This window comes from Canis lupus, chromosome 30 (genome assembly GCF_011100685.1).
Source record: "Canis lupus familiaris isolate Mischka breed German Shepherd chromosome 30, alternate assembly UU_Cfam_GSD_1.0, whole genome shotgun sequence".
Classification (NCBI taxonomy): domain Eukaryota; kingdom Metazoa; phylum Chordata; class Mammalia; order Carnivora; family Canidae; genus Canis; species Canis lupus.
In genome coordinates, this window is record NC_049251.1 from 21,669,096 (window position 1) to 21,692,109 (window position 23,014).

At 34.1% G+C, this 23,014-nt stretch overlaps 1 protein-coding gene across 3 annotated transcripts in view; it reads right to left on the reverse strand.

The window, feature by feature from the left end:
• The window catches only part of RFX7 (regulatory factor X7), a 132,441-nt gene that overhangs the window by 53,191 nt on the left and 56,236 nt on the right, over nucleotides 1-23,014 (reverse strand). For all 3 annotated transcript variants that reach the window (XM_038580491.1, XM_038580490.1, XM_038580492.1), the window contains exon 3: nucleotides 21,318-21,351. In XM_038580491.1, the coding sequence (XP_038436419.1) occupies nucleotides 21,318-21,351 (34 nt within the window). The remainder of the gene's footprint in view (nucleotides 1-21,317; nucleotides 21,352-23,014) is intronic.

Consider the following 23,014-nt stretch of genomic DNA (forward strand, 5'->3'; position numbering starts at 1 on the left):
GTAAAGGGAAATGGAGATACAAACTTCCAGTTATGGAATGAATAAGTCATAGGGATGAAAGGTATAGCATAGGGAATATAGTCATGGCATTTTAATAGCATTGTATGGTGACAAATGGTAACTACACTTGTGTGCAGAGCATAATGTATAGAAATTGTTGAAGCACTATGTCCTATACCTGAAACTAATGCAACATGTGTATCAACTATATTTTAATAAGAAAATGATAATTAAAAAACACTGTTTAAATTTAAACCAGATGGAATGAATCACCTACCAAAGCAAAAATTTAGTTTTTTTTTTTTTCTCATCAATAAAGTAATAGTTAAGTTGTTTGGTAAATTTATTGCACATAAAAAGTTATTCAGAGAAAATGGTACTTTCCTATTAATTCTTATATTCTAGATATGAATAAAACCAATGCTTAGAGAAAAATTTCTCAGCTTTAATCACATTTCAAAAAGGAGGACTGCATATTTGAGAAGGAGGATTGCACAGTATCACAGGTAAAGTATGAGACTAGAAGTAAAAAGCATATTCATTAGTTAGTCTTAGCCTAATCATTTAACGGGCTACGAAGTTCGGTGCTCTGGCAAATTTTCCTTACAACTGTTAAAATGGGTAAGATGATTTCTGTGATCCTTTTCTAATTCTCAAAAACCAAAAACACATGACTAATGATGCTACTGTCACATGGAGACAGAACTAAAGTTTAAAAATATGAATTACTACCAACAACCCTTTCCACACTATGCAGATGTCATTATTCAGAGTTGCAGCAGTGGCTGCTATCTGGAGAACCAACTTGTAAGGATATCTGTAATTGTTCTGCAACTATATCCTTTTGTCTCTAAACCTATCCTTTAAAATAATTTCTGCTATGAAGAAGACTGTATAACTTTCTTTCCCAGCTTAGTTTGCCACAGAGTAGCTTTAAGAGTGCCACAAACCCTGTTATAGTAAAAATATAGTGAAATTCTGGTGGCCTACTTCAAGCAAAACACCACTGCAACTGAAAACGTGGACAAGAGCAGCCTGGGTGGCTCAGCGGTTTAGCACCGCCTTCAGCCCAGGATGTGATCCTGGAAACCTGAGATCGAGTCCCACATCAGGCTCCTTGCATGGAGCAATATCCTGAATAATTCTCCTCTCAAAAAAACAAACAAAACACAAATAGACATTTTCTTTGCCAACTGCTACTTAATATCTTTTCTCCAGTTCCCCAATGTTGTTTTGGAGTATGCTTAATTTTGTTCATCACACACTCCACTTTATCCTTTTTTTAGCCCTCTTAACTCTTTCCCCCATATTCTTCCAGGCTCTTTATTTTTCCTGTCACAATTTAAATCTAGGTCTTTAGCTGTCTTTCTTATAACAGTAAAGAAGAACTCATTTACTCGCTTATTTATTCATTAATGTTATTTCCTGACATGTTCCACAGATGATTTACAATAATTACAAACTCACAATGAACCTACAAAGATTGGAAATACACAGATGAACAACACAATAGTCCTGGACATTAAGGAACTTAGAAAAATTCTTAATTACTAAAAAGTGCACTAGCTGGTTTCCCTACCTCCAACCTCTTTCCACTTAAATCTTAAATTTAGTTCCTAAAATACTTCCTGTTGAATATTACTAATATCACCCACTTAATCTCAACAATGCCTAACATATTAAATCCAAAATAGATTATGTTATCAAAAGAACCCATATAAGAAGAAGTTAAGTTCTCAAAGCAAAGTTATTGAAACCGATTTCAAGTTTAGGGGAAACCTCAAATAATACTAGTTAATTGAATGAACTACAATGATAATTTCCTACTATTTTGGTTGAAGATCTCTTCTAATTTTTTTTTTTTTTTTAAGAGAGGGAGAGAGGGCAGGAGAGAGAATATCTCAAGCACGCTCCACACCCAGCATGGAGCTCAACACGGGGCTCGATCTCACAACCCTGAGATCATGACCTGAGAAGAAACCAAGAGTCAGACACTTGACTGAGCCACCCTGGTACCTCAAAGCTTATGAGGACTTTTCTCTAACACATTTCAATCTTTGTAAGAAGACGTACAAAAAGAAATCTTTGAACTAAAGTTTGATTTAGGTGTCAAAAACCTTCCAGGAAACCACTTTAAACTTAATTTTGCACATGACCTAGTTAGTGCTTTGATCTTTCACATCCTGAACAGAAAAGCCTGTAGCAAACAATCAGATTCAGCATTCAATTTGATATCATGTGAGCCAGAGGGGGAAAAAAAAAGGTATAATGTAAGATATACAAAATCAAGTTACTTCTGAAGGTTTAAGGTAGAGTTTGGTATTTGAGTCCTACCATTGAGAAGGGAAAATTCCCTTCCCTTCTGAAGTTTTGGCTGATAAAGTATATTCATTCACACCATGAATTAGTAACATGGAGCTATCTAATTCCTTATATGAGGTGCAAGGAATGCAGTAAAGAGAACATGGAGCAGAGACAGTGCTCATCAATATTCCATTTGCTCACTGACATTTCTGTTTCCTTTGTAGTTACTTTAGGGCCACATGAATGGAGCACAAATGATATATTTCATTTCTCAGCATAATTAAGAATCAACAATCCATTCTTTTTCTCTCTTTGTGCACCTTGTATGTCATGGTGAATCTACAACATGCCAGTGTCTCAATGTAGGTTCCCAAGGGACTATGTGGAGCAAGAGCTTCCAATGATTTGTGCTATACATATAATGTGAATAAAAGAAAATTTTTTGGTTATGCCACTGGTATTTCAGGCTTACTTTGTTATGGCAACACAGTCTAGCCCATCTTGATTAATTTAGAAGGTTAGACTTTTCCCTCTAGCATTTCTGAGAGAACCGAAGATCTCTTTTCTATATGTAGATAAAAATGTGAGGAAGTGAAAAGGATTCTTCTCTGTAATCACAGTATCTTTTATTCAGTCATTTATTTAAAATAGTATTTAACTTATTGTGAAATTTCAGATAATTAACCATGAATATAAGATATTTATATTTATTAAAATGCAATACAAGCTAAAAAAAGAAAAGGTTGAGAGGCACCACTTTAGAATATATAGCCTTCATGCTGCCACTTAACTTTTAAGTCTGAAAAAAACAAACAAACAAAAAACAAGAGAAACCCTACTTATTAGCACACATGGGTAGCTTAGTTCAGTGTCTGACCTTTGATTTCAGCTCATGTCATGATCTCAGAGTTGTGCAATCAAGCCCTGTGTGGGGCTCAGAGCTGGGCATGGAGCCTGCTTAAGATTCTCTCTCTCCCACTGTACCTTCCTTAAAAAACAAAACAAACCCCAAAACAAATAAAAAACTACTTAAAAATTCATCTCTAATAATTTTGGACACATGATTTTAGAATATGCCTATTTGTCCCTCTACTTTGGGCCAGAGCAATTTTTCAAGAATTGATACTCAATTAATTTGCATTTCCTGGGGGGTTTTTTGCATTTAGTGTTCAAAAAATGATTTTCAGTGTCTGGTTATACTTCCTCCCTCAACTAGATTCAAGATTCTGATCTGTCCAAACTTAATCACCTTTTTTTTTTTTTTTAAGATTTATTTACTTAGTGTGACAGCAAGCAAATTGAAGGGAGAGCAGAGGGAGGGAGAGAGAGAACCCTCAAGCAGACTCCCCGCTGAGTGCACTGAGCCTGATGTGGGGCTCAATTTTAGGACCCTAAGATCATGACCTAAGCCAAAATCAAGAGCTGGCCACTCAACCACTGAGCCACAAAGTCGTCCCAAACCCAATCACCTTTTGAAACAGAATCCTGAAAAATAAGACAGAGCCAGATGGGTATCCTTTTAATATTGTAATATCCCATTTAATTTTTGAAATTTAAAATTATAAAGTATTTCAAACAAAGTACAGGAAGTAGGTACACATGCACCACTATTCATATTTAAAAGATACTTTTGCCATATTTGCAAATTCATTGACTTTAAACAGATTATACAATAGTTGCATGGATTAAAACTAGTTTATTCATTCTTTACTGAGAGTTATCATAGTTTCATGGTTTCAAATAGTGCTACAATGGAAACTCTTTATTTGTGACTGCTGTATCTCTGTGCAAGAGTTTTTTTTTCCTATGGTTTTAAAAATAGAAATACTTGGTCATAGAGGATGCACATCTTCAACTTTATTGGGTATTTCCAAATTACTCTCTGAAACTGTTCTGCCAATTTATATTTCCAACAGCAAAACTATAATTTTTCTACATCCTTGTTAAAACTTAAGATTAAATGTTAGTTAGCTACCCTATTGGTATGAAAAAATACTTCACAGTCTTACATTTTCTAGTTGAAGATAAGGCTATCTTTCCCTACTATTTATCATTTGAATTTACTATAATACAATGGCTAACAAATTTTAGCATGCAGAGGAATCACCTGGAGAGCCTGTTGAAGACTGCATAATCCCACCTCCAGAGTTTCTGATTCAGTAGGGTCTTAAGTAGGGGCTAGAGAATCCTGATTTCTAATACGTTTGTTCCCAGTGATGCTGATACTGGTAGTCAGAGAATCTCATCTAAAGAATCACTGTTCAAGGAATCACACATTTAAAAATGAGAGTATTTATCATGTAGCCTATGTATCAATCCTCCATTGGCTATACGTGCTATTACATTCTCCTAGTTGTACCTCATCTTTTCATTTTGTTTTTGGAGTTGTTGATGTAGAGAAGTTTTTAATTTCCTGCATGTCAAATATATCAATCTTTTCATTTATAATCTGTGTTTTTTGTGTGTTTTGAAATTCTTCCCTATCCCTATGTCATAAAGCCACCCCCCCTTGTTTTCTTTTTAAAGCTCTCTTTTTCACATTTAGGTGTTTAATTCCTCTGGAATTTGTTTTTCTATAAAACAGGGTTCTAATTAAAAATTTCCCAAAAGATTAGATAGTTGTCCATAATTTGAGTAATTCACCAATTCCCTTGGAATTTTTCATGCCACATCTATTATGGGATTCTTGTTTACTTGCAGGTTAGAATGCCATTTTTACTTTCACTATTTAAAAACACCTTTCACTAAGGTGGAAAATTTAATTTTGAAAAAATCAACAATTTATCCTTGAGAGTAATATTGCAAAATGTATGATTCACTGATCCTTCTTGAAATTGTGTCAGAGATTTTTCATATAAAAATATTACCCAGTGATTAACATAGTAATAAAGCAGCTTTGATAGAACTTTTATAAATCTGAGTTTAACAGGTAAGTTTCCTATTGATAAAGAACTATTATGAATATATGACCTATATAAGTGAATTAAACAGCTGCTACTTGAGCTTGATAGACTGACCCTTCAAATCTAATCTCTCTAAAGCAGTAAGATACGTAGTAAGGTGCAGAATATAGAATTAATTGAAGGCTTACTTAAGAGTAGAATTGAAGATTTGCACTTATTAGCTTCATGATATTAGGAAGCTATTCAAGCTAATTTGTAAAACTGTTATAAAATGCTCACAAAATTTTTGTGAGGATTAAAAGCAATTTATAAAATATCTATGATAAATATTACTATATAGAGATTATTCTGAAATATGTAATTGCTTAAAAGATTTTGGTAGAAGAGTTTATTATCAAATTCTATCAACAAGTGTATAATCTTTTATTTGAAAAAGCAAGATGTCTTAAGAAATGTAGGAAATATTTTACCTTGGTGACCTCCACTTGCTTGGGAGGTACAACATAAGAACAAGGCTCCTAGATTTCATATGTGAGCATCATACTTGCCCTTAAGTTACTGAAGACAATGTTCTGCTAGCAGTGACTTTCCACAGAGTTAATGCAGAAAAAGGTGGATACTATTCCCTTCTAAGCCATCAAGATGAAACAGAAGTTAGAAATTACTTCTGATAACCACTGTGCTACCAGAGAGAAAGAAATCAATTTAGGCAGAATAGGTCAGAAATAAAAGCTTTTCCTAGGTTGGACGTGGAACAAAATGTGTAAATTTCTACTTGTCTTCTGTCATAAAAAATACTTGAAATAATATTCTATATTTCAAAAACTGAGTTTATTTTTAGCATTTCTGCTTGTATGCTCAGGACATCTGCCTCTCAACTATCAATACAAACGAGATGGATTGCTTAGGGCCCGGGTGAATTTCAAATGTCTGATTACCAGAACTTGAAGCCCTTCAAACAGATGGTAAGGTAATATACTCCCAGTATTTACTGCCATGGAATATAGTTACAACGTAGATTGAATGGAGAGATCTGTTCCTGTTCTTAGGAACCATCCTGAATTGGGTTTACTCTATAATTCCTCAAATGTTAATAAAAAGGAATTTCTTTTGTTTGAAATAAGTTTCACTGTGGTGATGTGTTTCCTGTTATGAGACTTCCCTCTCAGGTGTTACTGAGGGTTGTGTGTGTTTTTTGTTTTTTTGTTTTTTTTAAATAAGGTCACAAGACTGGGTGAGGGCTGATACTTACAAAGACCATAACGAATTGAGGGCTTAACTGTGAAGCTTTCAAGCAAATCCGTGATGTTGAATTGACATCTGAAGATCATTATCTTTATTTCCAGAAAAAGCAGACAGACACTCTTTTATTAGGATGTATATATACCCTTCAAATAACTGGCTAGGTTGACAATGACTGAGTTCTGGTAGATGACGACCAACCAAAGTATCATGTCCATAATTAGTTCTTTAAACTTTACTTTTCAATCTGGTATCAGAAAAGTTCTTTTTAAAAAGTTTTAATTTAAATTTGTATGTAAAACAGTCAGCCTAAAATCTAGAAACCTAAATTTTCCAGTCTGACTGTTTCTTCAGTTAATCATGTAGGGAGGGAAAATATCTACACTGGTAGGATAGTCATGCTTGAATCTGTATTTGATTTTATAAACTACAAAAATAAAATTAAAAAAAATTAAATATTTCCCCCTCAGATGATACCGATTCAGGAACACAGTACTAAGAAGGCCTCTTTCTTCACCAGCATCACTGACAGAAGGACTAAAAGGGGGGGGGGGGGGTGTAAGTAGAACCTTATTCTATAGCCTTTTTTAATTTATGGAAACAATCAACATACCTGACATTACATTCTCTCAGGCCCCACCAGTTGTGAAAGCTGTCCTCCCACAGGATTGAATAAGGAAGATAGAGAAAAAGGTCAAGGTATGAGGACTCTAGTTTTCAATGCCTGTTGCTTAGAATTGTTAATTTTCACTTTCCTAACTTGCTTTCATAGAATCATGGTGGGCAGTGGGGGTGGGGTGTGATTTTCTTTTGAGCTACCTGCTATAAACTATGTAAGAGGAAGTTATTTTTCTATTCTCAGTTCTAGAAAATATAAATCAAACAGAGAGAGTAATTTTTATTATACTTGTATTATTGTGAGAATTTATTCTATTTGTAAACCTATTGAATAAGATATAAAATGAAAATGGTTTAATTTTGCTTAAAATATTCTGCTGAGATTAGGAATGTGATATGAGTCCATCTGAAAGATACCAATTACTAGGGGGACAGTTTAAGAAAAATGAAACCCAAATTTTGCTTTTTACAATTTTTTAAAATTCTGCTGGGTGATCCAAAGAATCCATGACCATCTGAAAACAAACTAACAAAAAACCCCTTTCAGCTTGCCTCAACTACCAGCAAGCCGAGAGAACCTCTGACATCAAGAAACCCTGAAGGGCTGCAGTGTAAGCACTGGAAAATTTATATACCAAGGCAGGTTAAGTAAGGTATTTGAATAGATTCTGTATAATATATTAGGAAAGTTCTGCACATATAATTAGAAGTGATTAAATTATGAAAGAAAAAAGTTAAAGAGATTGTTATGGACATCTAAACATCTAATCGTATCTAACAGTGGTCATTTTAATGAATGTGCTTTAAAATATACTGGTTTGGTTTCAAGGGCTTAGCAATAAGGAGGCTGCATCTTTCTATCTTAGAAAGTCCTACTCTAACATCATTAGTCTGGTTCTCAGGAAGCAGATATATCATACTCTAACGTTTCACCTATCTTTTAGCTCCTGTCCAATCATTGCAGCAGTAGGCATACTGAAGTAATTTCTTCTAACCTAAGATTTTAACCATGGGACAGACTTGAAAAGTTTAAAAATTAAATGAGAATATTCATTCTTTCATCCATTACTGAGTGTTTACTATGCTTTAGGCATGAGCTTAAATTTTAATACCAGGAGAGAGACAATCAACGAAATTAGAAGTAAAACATATGTTATATGATTAAGATAAATACTATGAAGAAAAAGTGTCGGGAAGGGATACACCTTAAACTAGAGTGGTCAAGGAAGGTTTCACTGGGAAATAAGATAAAAATCACACGATGGCTAACCAATGGGAAAGACTCTCAAAAGGGCTATCATAATTCTTGTTTTACCTTACTTTTGCTTTCTATTGACTAGTTTTTGTAATGGCCAGCCAGGGCAAGAACTGACAGTAAAGAGCGTCCACATTATTAAGAGATAAAAAGAGCCTATCTTCTCATCCTCATACTTACTATTATGGCTCCCTCAACCCTGTAAAGAATGACTTTCAGAAGAACCCTGCCTCTAAGAATCTAACACAGAGGTCAAACTCAAATGCCAGACAGGTAATCCAAATGATTAAATTATAGACTACAGGGAAGAAAAATATCTGTGTTGAAGAGTTAAAAGTCTGGTGAGGACTGAGAAGACTGGAGAGTATATGCCATGTTTGAAAGGAGTAGTTGCTACATAGGCACAGCCAACAGTTGTCATATGGAAGTAAGGACTTAAGTGTCCTAAAGTTTGAAGAGAGATCAAACACACAACTTTTTTTCTGCAAACTCTCTCAATTTTGAAATATGGCAACCAATTTGAAAATTTAAAAATGTCAATGTGGGCCAAACAAAACACCTCTGTGGAAGAGATGCAGCCTGTGGGTCTCTAGAGTCATTCTTCTGGTCTACAGGGTCAAGGGCAAGCAGGGGGAGAGGAGGAGGCAGAGGGGGAGAAGGAATCCCAAAGCAGACTCCATGCTGAGCCTTAGGCCCAATGTGAGCAGATCCCAGGACCCTGAGATCATGACCTGCGCCGAAATCAAGAGCCGACCATTCAACCAACTAAGCCACCCACGTATCCCTAGGCTGTTAATTTTTGTTCATTTCCCTAGGGAGGACAAACACTATTCTAATGGGAGTGGGAGATAGAGAGCAGAGTCTCTAAAGGATTAGTGAATCAATATTCAGAACCTAGGATACAATTAATACAGATTCAACACAAGTTCACCTTTTCAAGTTTCCTACTATATTCCCTTGCAATAGGACCCTCCTGAGAGTTCTCCCCTGGAGGTAACCTACCTGCCTCACTACTTGAATAACCTAAATGATAGTATCTGTCACCTAGTTTCAGGTTTCTCTAGCCCTCCAAAAGGAATAGTATTCTGGCAATTCCACATCACTTTCCACTTCTCCTTCCTAATGATAATCCTACGAAGTCTTCTTTTGGTCAACTTTCATGAATAAACCCTATCCTAGTAAAGCTGACTTAAGTCAGGAAACCCACAGACTGATCTATGACCAGGAACTGTAGACATGTCAGCTGTTTGCCCAGGTGAGTTTACTTGACCTAAGTGCAGAGCATAGCATGCTCTGTGAAACAGTGGTTTATTGGGCTATGCTAAGTCACCCAAAAGGGCCAATCTGTGCAGCATTTTTTTAGACCTAGAAGTAGCTGGCAATACTTAAAAGTCCTTTCTTGGAATGCTGATCAGTTAGAGAACCCTAGGAGTTAGGCCATATACTCCTCCTGAGAGGTTTAAAATATGGATTCAAATGGATTTAAAATACCCTCCCTTATTCTTAGTTTTAAGCCTTTTTATCTCTCAAACTAATGGAAAGAAAGGTAAGCAAAGGTTCTCTAATCTTACCCTTAGATTCTTGCTTTGATTGCTGATGAATTGCCTAGTCTATGAGACATATGTATTTTTCTTCTTGATTTCAACTGATTTTCCAACAATGTTGTTTAATATTTATATTACCCTTTCCTAACAGAAACAAAATATACAGTCTTCCCTACCCCCTTTTAATTATTAATTCTAATAATTCCAAAGCAGAACTAATTATTTAGGGGCCCTGAACATTAGAACTGGTGGAAATATTGCTTCCTGGTGGAACATAGTAACAATAAATAGGAAGTTCTCAATATCCTGGTAGTTCTGAATAATAACATATGAGAAATCATTTCTCTTTATTCTAGAAATCTGCCCTATAGATTGTACCAATCATTTCCTCAATAGGGTGGCCTAGAAAACAGGTTTCAAGATAAGTTTTATGATGGAAAAAAAAGTTTTATATGGAAAAACAAACTGAATACTTAAGATTCATGATAAATATAATAGTGTATTAATAGCCCTTAAGACACTTTTTAATCCAAAGTTCATGAAACATTTTTGACTTCTGGAACTTTTTGCATAACATTTTGACATCCTATGAAACTATTCTTCCAAGGACCATGTTTTGGGAAACATGAACTATTTATTATTTCCCATGCTGCTGTGTTTGACTCTAACCAAACCAGACCTCTTCTAAACCAAACATTCATGGTCATTTCTCTCACATTTTAGGCCTTCCTACACCTGTCATGTAGTCCCATTTAACTGAACTAATAAGGCAAGGTAACTAAGCAATATGGACTTAGCAGCTTTCAAATTCTGCTGTGGTCTAACTAATACTCTGGTATTGGGTATACCAAGGGTATAAGATTTTGCCTCAACTATTAAAATGGTTATAAAAAACATAATTGGATCGGCTATACAAACGTATAATGACATTATAGATCTGAAAGTATTATAACTTATGAGAAATTTAGTTTAAGATATATTTATTAAAATTAAGTAAAAATGAAAAAAAATAAATAAAATTAAGTAAAAATGAATGGTTCCTACTGTAAAAGTATTAAAACATTAACAAAAAAGCTTTATTCACAGTTATACCTCTACAAATATTTTTATTTGTCTTTACTGATGAACAGGCAAAACACTAGGCTTTAAAAATATAAAAATAGCAGATACAATTTTATATTTTTTCACTTCTATATTTCATAGTGGCACAGTCTTGACAACTGTAGGTGATTTAAAATAATTAGAATAATTTTAGCTTTTGTTTTAGTAGCATATTATGAGTTCTTTAAATGGCATTCAAACAACCTGCATGCAAAAAATAAACCGCATTTACAAACACTGATTACTAAAATTCAGTGAAATAATGAAGTCAGTTTTTAATATTTTTATTCAGATTTATTTTAAAGTTAGAAATTTTTTTTAGAAACATTTTCTGGATTATAATAAACAGAATTTCAAAAATGTACATATAAACTCATATTTTAGATACTTAAAAAATGATATAGTGTATCACAGTTTTTAAATGCCTGGGCTCTGGAGTCAGACTACCTAGATTAAAAGCCTAATTCTACCAATTATCATGTTTTATGACCTTGGATAAATTACTTAACCTCTAAGCCTCCTTCTTTATCTGGAAAATGAAGATGAAAACAGATTAACCTCATAGGCAAATTATGAGGACTGACTATGTAAAGCACTTGTCTGGCATATGGTAATAAATACTAACAACAACAACAACAAAAAACAAAGAAACTCTCTGGAGATATTATATGCATACTATACATTTTTTTTGATAATTACTATTTGTGAATAATCATTCAGCAAGTGTTTACTGAGTATATTCCACATACTAGACACTGTGCTAAACACTGAGGATAATAAAGACCACAGGACAGTCTTTACTTCCAAAAGCTTATTTTTGGAGAATAAAACAGATTAATCTGGTGATTAGCATACTATGTGGTAAGAGCTTTAATAGGAGTACAGAACATTTTATGTGGTGCATGAAAGCAGGGGCTCTTAACATGAGAAGGTAAGGCAGATGGGATGAACTTGTATGTGTATGTATGTGTGTAAATATACATATATAATGCTAACCGCCTTCTTTGTCTTCATTTGGTATAAAGGCTACAAAACATAAAACCCCTCCACGTTCTAGTTTCTCTTAGAGCCAGGAGTACCCAAGTGACATTACTCTGGAGGCTGAAGTTCCTGAAGTAAGTTTTCAGAATGGAAGTAAGTATCCTAAAATACAGAGCTTCTCTAGAAGAATCTTGCCCTTCCTCCCTTCTTCCTGCCTCACCATTTGGACAAAGGCACATAAGTGTAGCAGCCATCAATGATGTGAGTGGAAAGAGACAGCACAACAAAAAGAGCCTAGGACTCTGGTGACATTGTTGAGTTACTGCACCACTCTAGAATACCTAATTTCTGACTTGTTAGAGAACACAAACTCTTATTTTGGTAAGCCACCAATAATTTGGGTTTTCTGTTATCTAAATGCATTCCTAGTAGATAAACAAAACTTCCTGAAGAGGGTTCTGAGATATAGTCTAAAAGAAAAAGCAGGAGTGATCCAAGTGAAAAATTTGAGAAGGGCACAGCTAACAGAGGAAACAGCTTCTACAGAGGCCTGGAGTGTTGATATTGGCATCTGTTCTACAATATGCACCTTCTGGCTTCTCAGATGGCTTTAGCCAGGAGATTCCCAACCTCTTCCATCCTCCATTCACTATGTTTCAGGGATTCAATACTATCCTCTCAGTGGTTCCATATGGGAAGCATTAATTCTTAAATGGTATGTTCTGTGATGATGAATATAAAATGTGTCTTCGACTAATGTTTAGACTTCTAGAAACAAATTTATGGTAATTTAAGTCAATTAGATCCACACTGTCAATTTACACATATACACCTTCAACTAAAGCTGCCATGTATGCATACTATGTGCCAGGCACTGTATTTACACTAATTATCTCAATATTCACAATTCAGTGCGTTAGGTACTATCATTATGTCCTTTTTTACAAAAATGAGTTAGGTAAAAACTGTTCAAAATCAAACAGTAATGGTAATAATGGCTGGGGCAAGGATTCAAACTCAGGTCTATTTCATTCTACTGCCTCAGCTCTAACCATTCTGCTACACTGCTAATCTGATTCCTTAGTTTCTAGCTTGTTGAGGTTCCACTTCACTTGCTTAAATCCTTCTTGCATCTATGCAGTAACGTTTTTAGTTCCCCATCTGTACTCTATGGAGAAGAAGTGGTGGTGGTTTGGACTGGTTATTTCCTAATACGAGAGGCTGGAAGGAAGAGGTATATGTAAGTAGAGTAGAACAAGGGAAAAGGGGGAATGTCAGAAAAAGAAAAAAATGTTCTTTTCCTCTAAAGAAATGAAACAAGTTTCTGTTTTTACTGGCAAACTGTGAGGTAATTCTAAAAAATAAATTCAAATATTTAGCAAGTGTAAAGTCTCAGCCTAAACTGAAGGTGGCAACAATTCTTTATATTTTACTTACTTATTTCTAATGATTTTATTTATTTATTTGACAGAGAGAGAGAGAAAGAGAGAGAGAGAGAAACAAGCAGGGGAACAGCAGAAGGAGAGGGAAGAGCAGGTTCCCCACTGAGCAGGGAGCCCAACACTGAGCTCGATCCCAGGACCCCAGGATCATGACCTGAGCTGAAGGCAGACACAACCGACTGAGCTACCCAGGGGCCCCACTTCTTTATAACTTAAATTGCAAAGTTTAATAACTGATTAGTTCATACTTATTCACACATTTAACAAATAGATATTGATCATCCCCATCTGTTTTGACCAAATTCCAAAGAATATGCTCTTACATTGAAGAGGCTAAGAACAAATAAAAAATGCTTATTATAATTATCACAGAGGTGACTATGTAACACCAATAAAGGTAATTAAGCACAGGATAATATGGGACAGATGATGTATCGAACTCAGATCTGAGCAATCAAAGATGCCATTCCAGAGGTGGTGACATCTAGGTGAATCTTAAAATACAAGCAGGTATAGCCAATAGAAAGAGAAAGAAGAAAAAAAAAAAAGAGAGAGAAGGGTTTTGGATTTCACAAAGGATTTTTTTCTTATAAGATTAAACATTTAACTATTAGCAGGAAAAGGCCAGTAGAAAATGAGAAAAACTGCAGAAAGAGAATAAATGAAATGAATTCAGATAGGAAGAGATGGGGAAAAAAAAAAGGAAGAGATGGGATTCAGAGTCAACTTTCAGAAAGGCAAAAAGGTATTTCTACTCTCTGGAGTAAAGAGAAGGAATATAAGAATAGGTACAGAAGTGAGCAACTGTTGAGTTGGAGATAACAAGTAGTGCTAATTTTGTGGAATACCTTCACTGTGTCTTCATAGTTTCTCAGAAAAGTAGGAGGTGAGATCATCTGGTGATGGTAAGAGAAGCGGGTTTGGGAAATTTGGTTTAAAAAGTCAGAAGCAGTTTTTGTGGAGAACAGTGGAAAATAATTCACTAGGAAATGAAGGGGACTGAAGGGGCCTATACAGTCATTTTACTGAATCTTTAAAATATCTATTAATAGATTTATGCATGTGGCCACACGGGAGTCCCTGACACTGGAGCACCTCTTCCAGCTTCACCAACTAAAAGCCTGAACAAAATACATGCAACAACTGCTTTCAGAAACTGAATAGAGAACACCTGATTCCATCTGAAGGCAACTTGTAAACCGTGGTACAGGGAGGAGAAACCCAAGCAGAGCATGGCAGTACTAATATGCTAAAGTTACACACAGATCAGTGTTTGAGAAGGCAAAGTACCAAAAAGAAGATATGGAATATCTTTAAAATCTACACAAATCATTATGTAGATTTGCAATTTACTGCTGAATATTAAACTGTATAAGTACAAGAAAAACTCCAAGAGGCTGAGCATAGAACTACCAGGGAACTATACCAGGCTGTGACATGTTCAAACTCTAATCAGATAGAATTGAGAGATCTCAGTGAATGCCCAAGGAATGCATATAGATACTACAGAAGAAATATTTTAATATAAAAGCTAAATTCTAAAAGTAAATGCCATCCTAGACTTGTCCCAGCAAAACTTAAACACAGCAAAGGATCAAACTATCCTGTAAGTAACTTAGATGCTGGCCAAAATAAGTTTTAATACACTTTAAAAGAAGAGAACAAAACTCAGACACTATAAACAAATGAATAAATAAATACTAAATTAAAAATAACTAGATAAGCACGAGACAGAAAAGCATGACCCATAACTGCAATAATGAAAAAAATCAGTAAATAAAACAGAGATAATATAATTAGCAAACAAAGACTTTAAAACAAGTATAAATATGCCCAAGGATTTAATGAGAAGAGCAATAGACAACAAAACAAAACACCCAAGTGGAATTTCAAGACCTGAAAAATTTGGATCTACAATAGATAATTCACTCAGTGGGAATTACAGATTAGGCACATCAGTGGAAAATATTAGGAAATGTGATAATAAAGAAATATAACCCATCCAAAATGAAGCAAAAAGAGAAAATAATAACTAAATATGACGTTAGTGACCTGGTTTGAGACCCAGGATGGAAGAGAAAATGAAGAAGAGTATTTAAATGGCTAGGAATTTTTTTTGAAAACCGGTAAGGAGCTCAAAGAGCTCAAAGAGCTCAAAGAAGCAGGACAAAAACTAAGAAAACCATACTAAGGCTATTATAATAGCACTGCAGAAAACCACTCATAAATAATCCTGTAAGAAGTCAAAGAAGGAAAAAGAAAGAATGTATTACATACAAACAAGAGTAACAATAAACTTCCCAATGGAAACTATGTAAGCCAGAAGAAAATGGATCACCATTGCTAAAATGCTGAAAGAAAACCTAGAATTCTTTATCCAGTAAAAATGCCCTTTGAAATGAAGGGCAATAAAAGACATTTTTTTTTCAGATAAACTAAAACTAAGAGAATTAACAGCAGACCTACAAGAAAATAAATTGCAAAATAATGTGTATACGCAGCCATATAAGTAAGTAATAAGAAAGGCTTGTCAGACTAGATGATAAAGATACAAGTATATGATGACATCATCAACAACAAAACACTTTAACTATAAAGACCTAGAATGCTTAAAAGTAAAAGAATGGAAAAAGATATGTCATACAAGCAAACACTAATTATAAGATGGAGGGGCTATGATAATATAAGGCAAAGCAGACTTCAAAGCAAAATATTACCAGAAATAAAAATGGAAATAGCATAATAAAAGAACCAATTCACAAAAAACACAAAATAATCCTACATATTTATGCACATAATATTTTTAATACATGAAGCAAAACGTGACAGGATCAGAGAGAAAAAAAATTAACAATCGTGAGAGACATTTTTGCATCCCTCTTTGTAACTGAAATAAGGGAGGGAACAGGGTAAATATGTCTTAAAAACAATAACCAACTGGACCTAATTGTTAGATAAAGAACATTCCATTCAATGGTAGTTGAATATACATTCTTTCCAAGTTTATATGAAACATTGACTAAGATACACAGTAAACAAGTTCTTTTTTTAAAAAAAAGATTTTATTTATTTATTTGAAAGAGAGAGAGTAGGAGCGGGGGTGGGGGGGGGGTAGGGGGGAAGAGAAGAAAGGGGACAGAGGAAGAGGGAGAAGCAGACTCCTCCCCTGAGCAGGAAAGCTGATGTGGAGCTCAATCCCCTGAGATCTTGACCTGAACTGAAGGCAGATACTTAATCAACTGAGCCACACAGCAAACTACTGTAAATACTCAACTATTTGGAAATTGATCAAGATATATCTAAGTCAGGGCAGCCCGGGTGGCTCAGTGGTTTAGTGCCACCTTCAGCCCAGGGCCTGATCCTGGAGACCCAGGATCAAGTCCCAGGTCAGGCTCCCTGCATGGAGCCTGCTTCTCCCTCTGCCTATGTCTCTGCCTCTCTCTCTCTCGCTCTCTCTCTCTCTCTGTGTCTCTCATGAATAAATAAATAAAATCTTAAAAAAAAAAAGATATATCTAAATCAAGAATAGTATCAGAATGGAAAAATAAGAAAAAAATTAATTGAATGATAATGAAAACACTACACAAGAATTTATGGAATGTAGCTACACTAGTGCTTAAAGGACAATTTATAGCATTAAAAATGCTTACAGTAGAAAAGAAAAAAGTTTCAAGTCACTATATTAAGGAGCTAAAAAATAAGAATACATTAAAACCAAGGTAAGCAGAAGGAAAGAAATAATACTTATTAGATGAGAAAGAAACAGAATGGAAAACTGATAAATAATAAAGAAAAACCAATAAAGCCAAACTTGATTCAAATGAAAAGATCAGTAAAAGATTAAACCTCTAGCTAAACTGATCAAGAAAAAAGAAGATACAAAGGGCCCTTATCAAGAATCAGAGATAATTGCTACAGATTCTAGAAAGGGGAATATTATGAGCAATGTTACACCAACAAATTCAGTAATATAGTAGAAATGGTGAACAAAGTCCTTCAAAGACAAAAATACTAAAACTGTATCAAGAAACAGAAAAGTCCTGTAATAATGAAAGAAACTAAGTTTGTAAACTAAAACCTTTCCCAGTTTTACTAGTAAATGAAACACTTAAAGAAATATTAATTTAAAATAAATTCCTTCAGAAAACAGAGAAGAGCACTTGTCTAAACTCATATGAAATCTACATTACTCAGATACCAAAAACAGAAAAAGATTTTAGAAGAAAATAGCACATCCAAAGCCCTGATTAACATAGACAGTAGTCTTTAACAAATAGCAAATCCAGTGTAGCAATATATAAAAATACCATGCAACACATAAAGTATAATGCATCATGTAGAATTTATCACAGAAATACAAGGTTTGTTTCCACTTACAAAAATCAATCAGTGCCATTCACCATGTTAATAGAATAAAGGAGAATTATCATGTGATCATTTCGATGGGAACAGAAAAATCATTTGATAAAATACAACATGTAATTGATTGAAAGCCTCTTAGGAAAACAGAAACAGAGTGAACATTCTCAGCTTGAAAATAGCATCCATGAAAACAGTAATATTACCATCACACTATAAAGTGAATAAAGGAATGATTTTCCTCTAAGACTGGGAATGAGGAAAGTGAATTCACTCTTACCATTTCTATTCAACATTGTCCTAGAGGTTCTAGCAGTGCAATAAGGTGACTAAAATAAAGTAGATGTTTAAAATGAAACGGAATCAAACTTTATTTATGGACAATATGATTATCAGGTATACAATCCAAAAGACTCTACATATAAGCTTCTAGATATAATATTATAAACATAATGTTTGCAGACTACAAGATCAATACAAATATTAGCAAAAACACACTGTAATAACAAATATTTTAAAATGCCATTCATAAGAGCATCCAAAGTATTAAAATATTTAGGACAATTTAAGCAAAATATATATATAAAGAAAACTACAAAACACTGTTAAGAAAAATTATGGAAGACCCAACTAACTAATATGGAGATATACCATGCTCATGGATTAAAATATTTGTCATTAAGATGTCAACTGATCCCAAACTGATCTATAAATTCACTGCAATCCAAATAAAAAATTCCAGTAGACTTGTTTTTTTTTTGGGGGGGGGGGGGCGATAGATATTGACAAACTTTTTCTAAAATCTGTTTGGAAATGCTAAAATTAATTTGAACCATTACATAATTTGATTCAAGACTTTTACAAAGCTACCATAAACAAGACAGTGTGGTGATGTCATAAGTAGAGATATAGCAGTTGACAGGAAAAGAGAGTATAGAGAAAGACACACACAATGATTTTTGATATAAGAGGTGATTGGGAAAGGGTGAGCTTTTCAATAAATAGTGCTGGGATAACTGGATTATCCAATCATATGGTAAAAGATAAACAGTGCAGTTTACCTCAGACAAAACATAAATTTAAGTCAAAATGGTTGACAGATCTAATAGAAAAAAGCTAAAATCGTAAAACTTTTACAAAACACATGATAAAATCTTTTTGAGAAGGTTGAGATATCTAGAAAAGATGAAATGGTCAGCAAATCTTTCCATTGAAGTAACTATATAATGTTATAAAGTGATCAAAAATAACTATTTTAGGGCTTTGGAAACTAATGGCAAATGACACGTTAAGAAATGTTTGGTCATAAAAAACCGAACTTTAGACATTCACTGTTGAAAGTCTATATCACTCTTGCCATGGGCTGCTCCCACGACCTATCCCATATGGTTTGGACTGGAGTACTGCCAGGATGAGGCTACTTGTGTTTAAACATACACAGGAAAACATGATGATAATGAATCAAATATAGAGAATCTTAATAAAGACCTAGAAACTAGAACAGAGAGAAAGAAAATCAGAGAAAAAATGAACAAAGCTTCAGAGACTGGAGGGATAACATTACTTTCCAACATACATGTATTGGAAGCTTTGGAAGGAAAGGGAACCCAAAGGACAGAAAAATATTTAAAGAAGTAACTAACAGCTAAGAACTTCCCCAATCAGAATCATCTACACATGTGAGCTTAGCAAATCCCAAGTAGGATAAACACAAAGTGATCCATACCTGCACATATAATAGTCAAAGTGCTGAAAGCAGAATAAGTGGGTCAGCAAACAAGCAAGTGAATGAATTTCAACAAATCTTGTTATCAACTAGAGAAAAACAACTCATCATACTCATGAAAACATGATAAATTACTCACTACTCATCAGAAACAATGAAGGCTAAGCGCAACAGAATAATATACTCTGAGATGAAAGAAAAAAGTCCTGTTGATCAAGACTTTTATTTCCAACAAAACTATCCTTCAAAACTGTAGGCAAATAAAGACATTCACAGATAAAGACCAAGAAAATTCATTATAAGCAAACCTGTTTTACAAGAAATACTAAAGAAAAAAAAAAAGAAATACTAAAGGAAATCTTCTAGATCAAAAGGATTTATCTGTGATTCCTCTGTTTCTCCTACTGGCTTTATATCCAAAATAAACCTTGAATCCATCAACTTTTTTCGATCTTCCACTGCCATAACGTAAGCAAGAGCCTTGAATTTTCATTTGGACTTCTGCATACCCTAAATGGTTTTCCTACTTACACTCACCCTGACAAGTTCATTTTCTAACAACCCCTAGAGTATTAAAAACAAGTGTTTCAAACTATTCTACTCAAAACTTTTTAATTGGCTCTCCATGCGCTTAGAATGAAATCTGTACTATTTGCCATGGCTAAATATACCCTATAAAAACTTATCCCTACCTGAACTTTTCTCCTATTACACTCTCCCTTCTCTGTAAGTTCCAGGAAACTGTGTTCTTTGTATTCTGTAAGTATTCCCAACTCATTTCTACTTCTGAATCTTTGTATTCACTCTTCCATCTGCCTAGGACATGTCACAGGGAAATCATCACACAAGGCTGAGTTCCTATTATTCAATTCTCCCTTCAAATGCCACTTTCTCAAAGAGGCTTTTCCTAATTACCCATTCTAAAGTTACCCCACTCACCACCCTATGAACTACTGTTATTTATTCACCTATCTAGAAGCTAATAATATCATAACATAGCAATAATTTCATAAGCTAGTAAGATACTACTATTTTAGCTCCAGACACTAGAGATCCTCCCTCCCCCACAAAAAATTAGCTTATAGGGAAGACCCAAAACTGAATAAGAAAGTTCTGATGTCATAAACAACTGAAGAGAGAACGAACTCCAAGAACACTTTGGGGAATCTAACAGTGCAGAGTCACTGAATGTTCTAGAGTTTAGGGAGTATTCCATTAGTAGAGATTTTAAAAGAAGTCACTACTATTCTAGTAGTCCCAGTTGTTTCATGTTTCATCCCTCACATGTTTAAGAGAAGAGCTAAGGAACTACAAATACAATCTAACTTTAAACTATTATTGTGGTTTTAACTTCTTAAGGCCATCAAACCAAACATGAAAAATATACCAACAAAAACCAATCCATGAAGCATTTTAAGAAGCTCTCATTTAAATACATTTTTAAGAGTTCTATTAAGTACAACACAAATTAGAACTATTATTGTGGTTTTGATTCTAGCAACGTAAATATGAAAAATGCTATCAATAAAACTAATCCATTAAACATCTTTTCTTTAAACAAATTCTTAGAATTATCAGAACAGAAAAATAACTTTATTAAATGTGAGTGATCTTTAGAAAATGCCAGTAAATTTCAAAAACATCAATAATCTCAGACTGTGATTTCATTATTGATAAAATACAGGAAAGTATCTAGATAGCTTAACCCCTAGGCTTATAATTCAGTATCAAATTTTATTCACTAAAACTGAGGTACTTAAACATCTACTCAAGAATAATACATTTTATATAGTGGTAAAAACCTTACTACGAAAGAACTTTAAGATTAGTTATTTTACTTACCAAAATGCAGTCCACTTTAGATTGTACAGTTTTGCTAAAAGAAAAAGAAAGTTAGGTTAACAAAAATGAAAAATTTATTAAATATTTAAAATAGTAAAATTCTTTTAAGATTAGACATCATAACCTAAAACTACAATTTTTACAAAGCAAAACATTTATTTCCCATTCACTGTACTAAATATAGTCCTAAAGCATGATCAGAATATCTTCTGAGTTCATAGCTACAGTCAATCTATAGTTTTTACACTGTATCATTTTAACAGATGCTTTGAATAAACAAGTTTATAGAGATATGTAAAAATGCAGATATGTATTGTTATACAAAGAAATAGGGCACAGAGTTTATAATAAATTACAATTTTTACTGTGTATGCCTGCCACTCTGGGAAATGATTTGTTTAGCATTTAAAAGTCATAATGGTGTAAGATTATCTTTAATAATATATCTTTAATATAAATAACATATCTCTAATAATAATATCTTTATGCCATAAAGTAGATTCTCTTCTCCCTGTCTCTCTGTCAAATACATACACCCAACGTTTGTGTGCGCGCACACACACACACACACACACAAGCTAGGGAAAAGAATCCCTAGATACAAAAGGAATAATAAAGATTAGTTAGTATAGTAATAAATTAGAAGGGGAGAATACATATAGAAATAAATAACCCCCAAAAGCCACTATATACCAATTTAAATGAATTACTGAATAAGTGAACTATTAGTACAGAATACAAATGAAGCCAGCATAAAATAATTTAACTGTCATCTGGATTTTGTTTTAAAACTTTAAAGTATAAATGCAATGAAATCATGTATAAATTCAGAGATAGTTTGTATCTTTTTTTTTTTTAAATAGCCTGACACAGACATCTGTGCAAATCAGTGGCCATTCTTTTTTTTTTTTAATTTTTATTTATTTATGGCAGTCACAGAGAGAGAGAGAGAGAGAGGCAGAGACACAGGCAGAGGGAGAAGCAGGCTCCATGCACCGGGAGCCCGACGTGGGATTCGATCCCGGGTCTCCAGGATCGCGCCCTAGGCCAAAGACCACTGCGCCACCCAGGGATCCCAGAGATAGTTTGTATCTTAAAAGATGTTACAAACCAAATTATCTTTCATAAAAGATTCTAGAGTCAAATAAATGTAAGATTGGTTATTTGCCTCTGTATATAGCTATATAGTTAATCTATAAGGTAAAAAACTCAACATTTAAACCTCATGTCAGCTAATACAATCAATAACCACAAAACTTCTCATTTGTACATAGACTTTAAATTTCACTTTTTAAAGAACAAAATATAACCAGATTAAGTTCAACTGCAAAGATCAGAATGACTCAAAAAAACAAGAAAAGCAAATGATACTTCCACTTAAAAGGAAATGAAATCCTCTTCCCATAATCCCGCAGAAGACTTTTTAGACGTTTCTTACATCTTCTGGGATCATGTATATAGTTTATAACTCGTTAGCAGCTAAAGTGTGCTATGTTTTTCTCTTCTTAATAACTCCCACGGTTTCCCTGAGATACGAGAGTATTCTATTGATTAAGGATTGCTCCTAAAGAGGAATACAACAAGAATCCAACCACTGTTCACCACCTTCTTCTAAACCACTATTTCCTGTCTAAGGTGTTACAGAAACCTAACTGATCTCCCTGCTTCTATCCCCAACACTCCCCCCACACACACAC